This window comes from Puntigrus tetrazona, chromosome 3 (assembly GCF_018831695.1).
Source record: "Puntigrus tetrazona isolate hp1 chromosome 3, ASM1883169v1, whole genome shotgun sequence".
Classification (NCBI taxonomy): Eukaryota; Metazoa; Chordata; class Actinopteri; order Cypriniformes; family Cyprinidae; genus Puntigrus; species Puntigrus tetrazona.
The window spans coordinates 20572741-20586088 of NC_056701.1; the positions used below are offsets into that span (position 1 = coordinate 20572741).

General features: G+C 38.5%; 2 protein-coding genes across 2 annotated transcripts; both read left to right on the plus strand.

The window, feature by feature from the left end:
• Positions 1–1532: 1532 nt before the first annotated feature.
• LOC122341935 (heat shock 70 kDa protein-like) lies at positions 1533–4294 on the plus strand. The gene is made up of 2 exons (XM_043235648.1): positions 1533–1683; positions 1990–4294. Exon 2 carries the CDS (start codon positions 2016–2018, stop codon positions 3945–3947), a length of 1932 nt encoding a protein of 643 aa, XP_043091583.1. The 5' UTR covers positions 1533–1683; positions 1990–2015; the 3' UTR covers positions 3948–4294.
• A 745-nt stretch (positions 4295–5039) lies between these two features.
• On the plus strand, positions 5040–12156 carry pitpnbl (phosphatidylinositol transfer protein, beta, like). Its single transcript, XM_043235853.1, has 11 exons — positions 5040–5179; positions 5593–5623; positions 5839–5984; positions 6994–7085; positions 7270–7277; positions 7442–7516; positions 7841–7924; positions 8169–8246; positions 8923–9030; positions 9986–10108; positions 11241–12156. The coding sequence occupies exons 1-11, from the start codon at positions 5091–5093 to the stop codon at positions 11286–11288; spliced, it is 882 nt and encodes a 293-aa protein (XP_043091788.1). The 5' UTR covers positions 5040–5090; the 3' UTR covers positions 11289–12156.
• Positions 12157–13348: the final 1192 nt, after the last annotated feature.

The following is a 13348-nucleotide window of genomic DNA, read 5'->3' on the forward strand; positions in this document are numbered from 1 at the left end:
GTTATGATGATGAGCTTGGATTTTGTCTTTAGACATCTAAATTGTGTCTTTAATGTGGTTTGTATTCAGTGTTAAATATAAATAGTTTTTCTACTATAGCAAGCTCATTCATGACAGATTTTGATCATAATCTTAGCTATTACTATTAGTTTACCTATTAAGCCATAGTTTTCATGAGACCAATTTGTAACATTTTCTTATATATATATATTTCAAATTAATGTTTTTTCATTGAGGTCCTAATGAGAAGAATACCAATGTAAGTGCATTATTAAATATTATTATTACATTGGTAATAAAACCAGTATGATTCTTTTTCTCATTTGCAATTGTTATTATTATTATTATTATTATTATTATTATTATTATTATTATTATTATTATTATTATCAATGAATATTATTCACTTTTGATCTTTTTGGAAAATGTGTTGTTGGCTGCTAATAATCACTGTCAATATACATGCTATCTATAAGCTGTAAGCATGCCTTTCACTGACCACAGCCAGAAAGATCCAGAATGGGCAAGAGTAAATGAGCACAGAGGTTACAAATCATCCTGTGTAAAAAGTATATAACTCTGGCATAATGCTGCATAACAGATCTTAAAGCACAAACAGGCCCGTGTGAATAGAAACCATCAGATTTATTTAACAAGCTGAATTGTGAGGTTGTTATCTGTATTCAGACATAATTAATAAATAAAGCAGAAGATGCCATGAACTATTTAAAACTCTTTTTTGTGTAAATAGTAGTTATATCAATTGCATTGTCCTAGAAAACTATTACAGGATTTACAAGGCAGCTATCTCTAATATGAAGATGGCTATGCATGTTCATGAAATTGTGAAATTACAAGAAATCATATTTTCTATTGGTTAATGTTCTTTTGCGGTTTCACTCGTTCATGAACAGACAGGTGTGTGGGACAAAAGAAACCTTTGACTGCCGGTTACGTGTCTTTAGTGCCCTCTATTGACTACAGCTTTAACCAAACAAGTTCACGCTCGAGAGTAAAATGACAAACTAGGAAAACAGCTTTCATGAAAACGTTTGCTCTCAGTTTGTTCATCATGTAATCACGTTTGATCAGTATTGAATATCAGATATTGATCCTCGCCTCTGCCTCTGGATGATACGTAAATTAATTATACCTGGAAAATTATGCTGGGGAAAAAATACAGTAATGAAACTGCAACAATCGTGAAATATAATACATTTCGCTCGATTATTTATTTAAAAAAGCGTTGTACAAATGATTGTCATAAACCGATAGAATCTATTTTTAAGGTACAGATGAAGTCGATGACTGAACGTTAATGATGATAATATATTCATGCAGTCCAAGTATAAAAGTGAACAAAGTTTTCACTAGAATCTTAGCGAATGCTCCAGAAAGCGCATGAAGGTTCCTATAGGCTCCCACAGTAACCGTGGGCGGAACTTTCTGTGTTTTGATCCGTTCATTGGTCAATTCAGCACGAGCTTTCGAGAATTGTTTAGAATATGAAAGAATGAGACCGACCTCTGTATTTAAACAGCAGCGCAGGTCGGGAGGATCAGTGTTTCAACAGGGCCAACAATTACAGCAAGGAGAGAGACAGTGACTACGACTTTTTCTGAGGACATAAAAATAAAATCTGTTGAAGAAGTTGCGGTACTTCTGTTACTACAGCATTTTAAGGTAAGCATATTTCTGTATCATTCTTGTTTAGTTATTCTTTATTCATTCGTTTACTATTAAGTGTGTATTTGCCATTTGTGCCACCATGCTGTGAACACTATTAACATCAAACAGCAATTTAAAAATAACTAAGGGTTTTAAATGTAGCCTACAGGTAGGCCTATTAATTAGAAAACCTGCCTAGAACCTTCCTTAGACCTTACTCTTTCATATTTTTATATACTAACTTCATATAATATTTTTTTTGATAATGTATAAATGTTTTATTTAATAATACATATTTGCATGTTTTCTATTTTCTTATAGCTAGCTGTTACCTACCTGTAAAAAAGATGTCATCTGCAAAAGGAGTTGCTATTGGGATTGACCTGGGCACCACATACTCCTGTGTGGGGGTGTTCCAGCATGGAAAAGTGGAGATCATCGCCAATGACCAGGGAAACAGAACAACACCCAGCTACGTTGCCTTCACAGACACCGAGAGGCTCATCGGAGATGCAGCTAAAAACCAGGTGGCCATGAACCCCAACAACACAGTGTTTGACGCCAAGAGGCTGATCGGCAGAAAGTTTGACGACCCAGTTGTTCAGTCCGACATGAAGCACTGGTCCTTCCAAGTTGTCAGTGATGGAGGAAAGCCTAAGGTGCAAGTTGAGTACAAAGGAGACAACAAGACATTCTACCCTGAAGAGATCTCCTCCATGGTCCTGGTGAAGATGAAGGAGATTGCTGAGGCTTATCTGGGGCAGAAGGTGACAAATGCAGTTATCACAGTTCCTGCCTATTTCAATGACTCCCAGAGGCAAGCGACTAAAGACGCTGGAGTAATCGCTGGACTGAATGTCCTGAGAATCATCAACGAGCCCACGGCTGCAGCCATTGCCTACGGCCTTGACAAAGGCAAATCTTCAGAGCGCAACGTCCTGATCTTCGACCTGGGAGGAGGCACCTTTGACGTGTCCATCCTGACCATTGAAGATGGCATCTTTGAGGTGAAGGCCACGGCTGGAGACACACATCTGGGTGGAGAGGACTTTGACAATCGCATGGTGAATCACTTTGTTGAAGAATTCAAGAGGAAGCACAAGAAGGACATCAGTCAGAACAAGAGGGCCCTGAGGAGGCTGCGGACAGCATGTGAGCGAGCCAAGAGGACTCTCTCTTCCAGCTCTCAGGCCAGCATCGAGATCGACTCGCTGTACGAGGGCATCGACTTCTACACGTCCATCACCAGAGCACGCTTTGAAGAGATGTGCTCAGACCTCTTCAGAGGAACACTTGAACCTGTGGAAAAAGCCCTGAGAGACGCCAAGATGGACAAGTCTCAGATCAATGACATTGTGTTGGTTGGAGGATCAACAAGAATCCCAAAGATCCAGAAGCTTCTGCAGGATTTCTTCAACGGCAGAGACTTGAACAAGAGCATCAACCCAGACGAGGCAGTGGCTTACGGTGCTGCGGTTCAAGCCGCCATCCTGACGGGAGACACATCTGGAAACGTCCAGGACCTGCTGCTGCTGGACGTGGCTCCACTGTCCCTGGGCATCGAGACAGCAGGAGGAGTCATGACGGCCCTCATCAAACGCAACACCACCATCCCCACCAAACAGACCCAGACCTTCACCACCTACTCAGACAACCAGCCCGGCGTCCTGATCCAAGTCTTTGAGGGAGAGAGGGCCATGACCAAAGACAACAACCTGCTGGGTAAATTTGAGCTGACAGGAATCCCACCTGCTCCACGTGGAGTCCCGCAGATCGAAGTGACCTTTGACATCGACGCCAACGGAATCCTAAATGTGTCCGCGGTGGATAAAAGCACCGGAAAAGAGAACAAGATCACCATCACCAACGACAAGGGCAGACTGAGTAAAGAGGACATTGAGAGGATGGTGCAGGACGCAGACAAGTACAAAGCTGAAGATGATCAGCAAAGAGAGAAGATCGCTGCCAAAAACTCTCTGGAGTCTTACGCCTTCAACATGAAGAACAGCGTGGAAGATGAGAACCTGAAAGGAAAGATCGGTGAGGACGACAAGAAGAAAGTTATTGAGAAATGTAACGAGGCCATCAGATGGCTAGAAAACAACCAGCTGGCTGATAAAGAGGAGTACGAACATCAGCTGAAGGAGCTGGAGAAGGTCTGCAACCCGATCATCACTAAACTGTATCAGGGAGGGATGCCCGCTGGAGGCTGTGGAGCTCAGGCACGTGGAGCATCAGGGGCCGGTGCTCAGGGGCCCACTATCGAGGAGGTGGATTAGGTATGAAATAGGCAGTGTAATTTATTTTGTTTATGTTTTCTTTATGATTCCAGTTACATAATTTATTGTTTAAGATTTATTTGAACGTTGTTGTTTATTTGACCACTACTGCTGAATTTCTAGTGCATTGTGTTGCATTTTGTCTTTGTGGATAAGATATTATTTAACATTGTTCAAAGACTGCAATTGATCATTTAAATTGACATTTTAAAGACTGCATATAAAATGTATTTTGGTTTGATATATTTGTTTTGCTACGATATAAGAAATGCTATATGTGTATAGGACTGTTAATGATATTTTATGTATTGAATGTACGTTAAGAAATAAATAGAAAGTGCTCAGCATCATGACTTTTTCTGTGTGCATTCCAGGATTAGGCATTAATGTTGTGCCATATTCCATATGAAAAGTGTTTTGTCAAGGCTATATACATCCTGAATAAACTAATAAAGATGTAACCAAATGTTACAAAAGGCTGTCTTTTAAGACAACAAAAATTCCATACCTGGATACCTAAAATCTCTTTACAGTAATTGTAAGCTAGCTCTAATTTCAATATTACAGGCTTACTTACTAAAAGAACTAAAAGAAAAAACTGAATAAACTGAACTAAGCATACATTTTAGTTAGTAGTGAAACATATTTCAAAGGGAAAGTTTACACAAAAAGTGATGCCTGCATTCATCCTCACGTTATTTTAAAACCTGTATGAGTTTCACTGGAACATAACCACATATTTACATGTTTAAGTTCATCCCTTTAAGATGGTATTGTGAGAGTGCATGTTATTATGTCATAAAAACAAACTAACATTGTGAAAAAGACACATCTATTTAGCTATAGCATAAAGGTAATCTCTCCAGTGTTGGGGAAAGTTACTTTTAAAAGTAATGCTTTACAATCTATGTGTTACATAAAAATGTAAAGCACCATTTGTCGGGTTTGCAGACCATCCTAAACACCAACAAAGACCGGAAAACTCTTATTATTCCAGCAGGGTAGAAATGACTAAACAGTCTCCGCTGTTTATTTTTCTGTTAGACCAGACTGACAGCACCGCGGCTCTCCCACGAAATTCCCTTCCCATCATGGTCTCTGTGCTCTAACCCGCGCGTGTCCTCCTCACGCCCCTCTCGGCTGATGACGCGCGGGGCTCATTTCCGGCGACCGCAGTCTGTTGTTGAGTGTACCGTTCTGTCCAGAGTCGGGATGGTACTCGTCAAGCAATAGTGAGTGGCTTCTGCCGTATACGTGAACTGTATTCAGTTGCGATATATTGTACAGTCGGGCCTGCCGCATTTGTTTTGCGATTTTCCTTATGGCATAATAAATAGGTTATTTTAATCCCGTGCTTTGGACGGGCGCTAGCCGCTTAGCCTGCCTGATACAGCATTAGTGTGTTTAATGGACCGCGTACACGCCAACGCCGCTGTTCATCAACGCGTGATAGTTCGAGTGTTTGATAACAGTAATATATTGAGTTCAGATCCCGCTGCGTGTTAAAGTGCCGGTTTGTTGCAAAATAAAGCCGGGCCAGCTAACGACACGCCCGTTATACAGGCGCGGCGCGGTGCAGTGTACGCGATATGAGAGAAATAATGCTTCAGAACAGCTTTTAACCTCTGTTTGCTTCTCTTTTCAGCCAGGTGCTGTTGCCATGTTCGGTAGAAGAGGTAAGAGTCACTGCTTTTACAGTAACCGGCCGCTGTGTCTTCAGTGCTCAATGGGGATCTGTTTTTGTGCTTAAGCAAATATTTAGACAGCTCCCTTCACTTTGATGGAGTCAGCAGCACCTCGTCTGCATCGCATTGTTTGTTTCCATTGTGCTGTGAGCTGGTAGATAGTTGCCACTAGTTATTTATGTAACACCCCTTCGCCCCCCTCTCAGTACCAGGTTGGCCAACTGTACTCGGTTGCAGAGGCCAGTAAGAACAACACAGGGGGAGGAGAAGGGATCGAGGTCCTCCGAAATGAACCTTACGAGAAGGACGGAGAGAAGGGCCAGTACACCCACAAGATCTACCACATACACAGGTGAGAGCTTGTGGAAAGGCTGCTTTCACTTTATCAGTAAGATAAGACTGTGATTGCAGAATTGTTGTAGGAACACCTGGCAGTGACATTTACTCTTCTTTTGAAATATACTCTGCCGTTAACTTGGGGTCAGTATTTTTATTTATTTATTTGCTAGAATGTGAATCTGTGAAAGACTGTGTCACAAGCTTCATCATTACGGGAATATATTTTTTTATCTTGCAGAAAATATTTGTTGTAAATATTATAATACGTATTTTGTTTTTGATGGAATAAATGCAGCCTTGGAGAGCACGAGAGATATTTAAAAAAATATAGAAAAATCGTAATCTTTTAAGGAAAAGGAATACTGAGGCAAGTTCCACACTTTCTACACTTTGTCTTGGCTTAAAAACAAAGCAAACAATAACAAAAAACATGTGGGCATTGCCTGGTTAGAAAAATATTTAGATATTTCGCCAAAACGTCAGAGTCGTGGTCCCAGTCATGGTCTTTTCTGCACAATGTAAGCAATAAGATAGTTATGAAACAAAAACTTCATGAAACAAAGAAATGGTATCATTAAAAATTCTTACAACATAAATTGTAATAACACAGAAAATGATAACAAAGCAAATGTGACATCTCATCCCCGTCTATATGGATGCAAAACACTCTCCCTTAGAATAATTTTTTGATTAAAATCTTCTGAGTTATTGGTCTTGTGAGTCTTATAAATAATGACACTCAGTCCTCGTGTTGACTGCTCTGGTTTACATTAACACTTTAGAATAGGTAACACTTGTTAACCATTAACTATGACTTTTCCCACAATAAATTAATAATAAATTAATTAGTAGTTGTTAAGTTCAGGTATTGGGTAGGATTAGGGATGCAGAATAAGGCATTAATATGTGCTTAATTAACACTAATAAATGGCTAATACTGCATGCTAATAATAAGCAACTAACAGGTGTAACCTTAAAATAAATTCTTACCACATCATGAATATTAATGTTGTCTTTTACAGCAAGGTTCCTGGTTTTATTCAAATGTTTGCCCCCGAAGGAGCCCTGGTTTTTCATGAGAAGGCCTGGAACGCCTACCCATACTGTCGCACTAGTTAGTAAACACTAATTGTTTTGTGCATGTGTGAGTAAGTGATTATATATGAACGAGAGAGTGTATAATTCCACCTTAATGCATTGTTAAATTTCTGATCTGTACAAAAAACGATCCCTTTTTTCATCGTTGATATCTTTGTTCTCTTCATTCCCACAACTGAATCAATTACGGAACACCGCAGTCGTTACAGTAAGTGTGTTTTTGAAATCATCACCCTCTAAGATCATTCTAGACTCCTCACAGGTTATATTTGCCGAATCAGCGTTTAGTCAGCATGCCTCACCGTTTTGATCCAGACGCTGTATTAAAAAGGGACAGTTTGTGAAGCTCTCCTTGTGCTTTTTCGTTTTCAGAATGAATACATGAAGGATGATTTTTTCATTAAGATCGAAACCTGGCATAAACCAGACATGGGAACAACTGAGAATGTGAGTTTTGATACAAGGTTCATCAGCACTTTTACATGATGCCAAATAACTTTGAACCAGAGTGTCTAATTGCAGGCATTAATTAAAAGATTAGACTTGTTTATTAAATAACATGGTAATTTGGTTAAGGCTTTCGTGTGGTATGGACTTCACAATCAAATTTAGCCTGTTTTCACTATGTTTACAGGCTGTATTCACTCTTGATGCAAACATAGACGTGAGGTCTGATTTAATTTCAGCCCTGTTTGTATGAATCAGGCAAAGTTAGGGTAAATCTCACTGAAACTGTTTTTATTTTAATGCTTTATTCTTCCTCTCGTTCAGCCTCATGGTCTTCCCCCTGAAGAGTGGGAAGATATTGAGATCGTCCCGATCGATATAGCTGATCGCTCTCAGGTGGATGACGTGGTGAGTTGAGTTTAAAAAAAAGTTCTGTCTTTCTGCGAAACTGTAGATCCTGCTAATGTCACTCTACAGTCTTACTCTTATTCTACCTCGTGTTGAGTTTATTAAAATTCTACGGACTGAGATCAATTCATAAGCACATATTCCTCTATTTTTTTTGTATTTTGTATGCTTTTGTATTTCTCCTTTCTTCCTCATACACTGCCTTTCACTCATCCCTCCATCTCTTCTTCATTCGTTCTTTTAGGACTATAAACCAGAAGAGGACCCTGCTATCTACCACTCAGAGAAAACTGGCAGAGGACCTCTGGGACCTGAATGGAAGGTAGACAGACACGACATATTCACATGTATGCATTTCGAAACACAGCAGAACTTTTGTTAACCCTTAGTGAGCTGCCTTGATGAATACTGTCTATATAAGAAACACGGTACCATAGGTGGAGTCACATTTTGGTGAATTTTAATGCCTATTGTCATTAGTGCAGCAGCACACACAAAACTCACTTTCACACCAAATCCTTTTGTCCTTCGATTGTGTGGATTTCTATTAAAAGTGAGCAACTGTAAAATGTGACTGCTGCACCTTAAGGCAGCATCCTACAAATTGTCATTAACCGGTGAAGATTGTTCTTGATTTTTGTTTATCAAAGTTAATGTTTAAAAATCATTTTTATTCTTAATATATATGGGTTAGTTATTTAAGTTTCTCTGTTTCCACTGACTATAACTATATCTGTTGTGTATATATATATGTGTTGTGGCTGACATGGTACTAGAGTTCATTTTTCCATTTTATCCACTTTTGTTTTCATGCAAACTTATTTAATGACTGAAAGAAGATTATTGCAATCAACGTTTCTCTTGCTTTGCATAGATAAAGTTGTCATTCAGTCTCGTATGCACAGTTTCTGTTAACATCAATTGTATTGAACTATCCAAATGAGTAATTATCTACAACATCTGTTCCTCATGCACCCACCCCTGTCTGTCTCTTGCAGAAAGAGCTTCATAATGGTAACTGTCCCTACATGACAGCGTACAAGCTGGTGACAGTTCATTTTCGCTGGTGGGGTCTCCAGGGACGCGTGGAGAGCTTCATTCATAAGGTGATCCATCAGCACAGGAGACTTCAATGTGGCACCAGCACAGAAAGGCTCAACTTTCTATTTTATACTGTACTGCTTGACTTTCTGAGTCAGAACCCGGGACCTTGTATTATCTGCATAAACCACAAAAAAAGGAACATCCATCCCTAAACAGCTCAATTTATACATCAGACCATGCAACGGAGAAATCTTCTTTTTCTTACAAATTCCAAGAAATGCCTTAAAAATGATGACCCAGCACTTTTACAAAATGCTGGAGCTAGGAGGTCATAAATTTACTGCCTGGTTTTGTTGAATGCCTGGGGAGTGTGGAATGACAGCAAACCAGGAAGCAGACACTGCCACAAAAGAGGCATTATCAGCAGAACTCAGTATTTACAAATGACAAATAAAGTTGAATCTATATACTGTGAAGAATGAACAAACTTCACAAAATTAGCCTTAGTGTTGGGACCTGATTTTTAATTAATTTATTATTTTTTAAATACCTACTGCTAAATGGATCATTCCCATACAGGGAGTTTTTAATATAAGGAGAAGATCCACTGATATCTTCTTTCTTTCAAAACTCTTTTTCCCCTGAAGCTTGTTTTATTTGATTGTGTTGGTTTAAACCCTGTGAGTAACCTCCTTTAGTCGGTTAAACCATATATAATTTGGGCAAAAATAGATTGTTATTAATAGGGGTAGTTTAGGTGTGGGGTAGAATTGAGGGATCTAAAATATAGTCAAAGACATTAATATGAACAAAGTACTAATGAACAAGCAGTAAGATGGTAATTAATAAGCTACTGATTAATATTGCAAACTAAACTAAAGCGATTTCTCCATGAAAATGGTTTTAGAAGCTGACAAACAAATGGTGCTGTATTAGTTATATAATTTTGGTGATTTGACAGCTCTTGTCAGGTCTGTTGTACTAACATCAATCCCATCTATCTCTGTGTTTGAGTAGCAGGAGAAAAGGCTTTTCACTAATTTCCATCGGCAGCTCTTTTGTTGGCTGGACCGCTGGGTGGACCTCACTATGGATGACATTCGTAGGATGGAGGAGGAGACACAGAGGGAGCTGGACCAGGTAGAAACCAGTTCTTCTCACATCATCAGAATGACTGCAACACATTATAAATTATTGAGAAGATTAATGCAGATTATTTATGCCTGTGATTACAGTATTACCAGTTTTGTGTGACAAAGCCAGACTTGGGTGGTTTTGATGTTTTTGAAAAGTTTCTTGTTCACCCACCAGGGCTTCATTTATGTGATCAAAAATACATTCGAAATGAAGCACGCACGCCAGGCACTGCACGCCTGGTTTCATTAAAGTGCATTTCAGTGACACGATTTCTGTTTCTGTTTAGTTTGCTAATTATATGCCCCCTTCCCAGCACCTTTAAACCTAACCTTTGCATCTCATACACACGCCAAAGTCAGTTTCTGAGTTTAAATAGCACACCAAATTGATACACACTTGAGATCGGTTCATCCACTTTCACCTTTTTCTGAGCAAATAATCAACATATTGCTGACACAATGGCTGTCTTGACAAGTATTTTACTACTGCGTCTAAAATAAAGTTAAGAAAATATTTTGTCAATGTAACAGATTTATGCATTCTTACATTAGGCTAAGAATGTTAATCAAGCAAAAAAAGAAAAGAAACAAGAAATCCCCAGTAACTTTAATAGATAATCGAAATGCAGTTTTCACCATAAATGCTGTTTATTTAGGTCATTTGTATTGTATCTAATTGTTAATTAATTTTAACTAGACTTCAAATTTAAATCAAAATTTTATCTAAAGTTAACTAATATATTCAAATTAAAAGCTGTATGTTAATATTTTTTGATAGACTTGAACTGACATGAACTGACAGAACGTTTCTATTTTTATTAGCTTAAGCAAAGATTAATAAATACTTTGACAAGCACACTGCTCATTGTTAGTTAATGCATTAATTAAAACTGAATAATACGACTTTACTGTAAAGTGTTACCAAACCTTTTGTGAATTTTTTTTTTTTTGATGAATAGAAAATAAAAAAACAGCTTTTAGAAAAATAGAAATCTTTTGTAACTTTGTAAATGTCTTTACACGCAATTTTGATTAATGTTGGAAAAAAACTTGTTTATAAAAAACTTTATACTATATACTACAAACTAAATGGTAATTGCATTATTATTAAATCTGTTTTTGTTTTGTTTTTTCAGATGCGTAGCCAAGGGTCTGTGCGAGGGATGAAAGCAGGCGAGGACTAGGGAGCGCCAAAAGAATGGAAGAAACAAAATAGGGGCTACTTTTTATTTTACCTCCTCCAGTCCTCATGGCCAATCACAACGTGCCGCATCAACAAGCCCTTCCAAACAGGAAACTGTCATCCCTTACCCAGGACATGTCCATTACCATAAGTGTGAATGTGTTTAAGCGAATGTGCACAGTATGCATGTGTATCCGTGGTTTGTGCAGTCTGACTTTAAACCTCATCATTTGCTGCCAAATTCTTTTGGATTCACTTAAGCTATGTTAAGTGATACCGGCATTTCTTTTTATAATTAAGTATTATAACTGTTTAATGGTTTTTGGTTCATTTTGCAACCATCAGCTTTTTACTGAGTGCGCCAGTGGAGTAACGAATCCCAAGCCCGAACTGCAGAAAGTCTGAGGAAACATTTCACTACATGTATTTTGACCATAAATAAATGACTAAGTAATTTACTTCTTAATTCTGTTTAAATTTGTCATGTTGTTCAGGAAATATCGGTGGAACTTGTATACGCCTCAAGAGGTAGGATCATTGATGTCAGAATAAAGAGTAATTGAGATTAAAGGGAAACAGAAGGTTTGTTAAACTCATGCGGCTTAAAGCATAACGGTTTTCTGGTTTAGTTACGGTGGTCTTTTGGTTTGGTTCTGCACTGATTGCAGTGTGGATGTCATTGAGAGCAGTGGATGGATATGGTTTCATTTTTAAACTGAGTGTAAGAGCCTTGAAACCCCTCCCACCTTTGACTGACATGCCACAGGCCACGCCCCTCTGTTTGGGTGGGCGTGGTCTGAATTTTTGGAGAATGAAGTACAATTTACAATACTGTAACAAATAAAAGAAAACATCATTGACTACCATGACCTGTTTGTATAATTTGATTCCTCTTTGTAGTTTATATAGCACACATGAAAATGTATGTGTTAGCAGTAGGCCTGCCAGGTGCGCCGCTACGGTTTCCAGTCCCCCTGGACAGGATGTGCACTCAGGGCCCCCCTCGTGGCCGTGCTCTGGGGGGGAAAATCAGGATCACAGTTCACGGCAGTACAAATTACCTTCCGGTGGTTCACACGTTTCTCCCTCGGGGGAAGAAATCATGCCCCTCTCCTTTCCTGCGAGGGCCTACTGTTTTTTTTTTTAAGTGAAATATTTTTTTTATATATTACAATACATAATAATGTGACAAGGATCTTATCAGGTTTATTTATGATGTGTAATTAGCCTTAAATCTTTCCAGGCATCAGAAAGTTTTGTGGACTGATATATAAAACATTACATAAGACATTTCAAAAGTAATGTTGTATTGCAACATTTTAAACGATCTTTGACAGATGATTTGCTCTCAAACCCACTATGAAACTAATTTTTGGTCATTTATACAATTTGGTGAAGCAGTGAACAAAGGATGTAAAGGTAAGATAAAAGACAAACTACTGCAATGGTTATTTAGACTAAAGTGATCGTGTTTGTTAGTATAAAAGGTGAAAGCAGAAGAGGACTACGTAGAGAAAGTGAGAGTCTTTTGGGTGGCACATATCACTAGGTTTAGGATTGGTTTTTAAGTTGCAGACACAGTTCTTTGTCTTGGAAAAAGATTTGGTCACTATATTCTGTACAAATGAAAAGTTAGTCCAAAAGTTAGATTTTATTATTTATTTTTTAGAAACAAAACTATTATCAAATTGTGACTCAAAAGACTTCCCATACGCATGAAAAATGTAGTTTCTCAGCTGTTCTTTGGGGTGGTTGAGGTGCTAAATTAAAGCACGACTGCCATGCAAAGAACCTGAAGCCATTGTAAAGTTTATCTAACTCTCCCTTAGTTTAGTTGAGTAAAGGATTAAAAACTAAAACTGTATTTCCTGAAGATAACGTGGTTCTCCTTTGTGCCCACCAGCGCCCCGTACTGCAAGAATATATTCCAGAGGCCTGTGATTTAAAGTGATTTAAAAACATTTCCATCAGCAGAACTTGTCATAGTTGGGTGAACTTTGAGCACAGTGAATGGGAGAGTACCACAAATGGGCCTGTATGTTTTGCATTCCCATTTGCTCA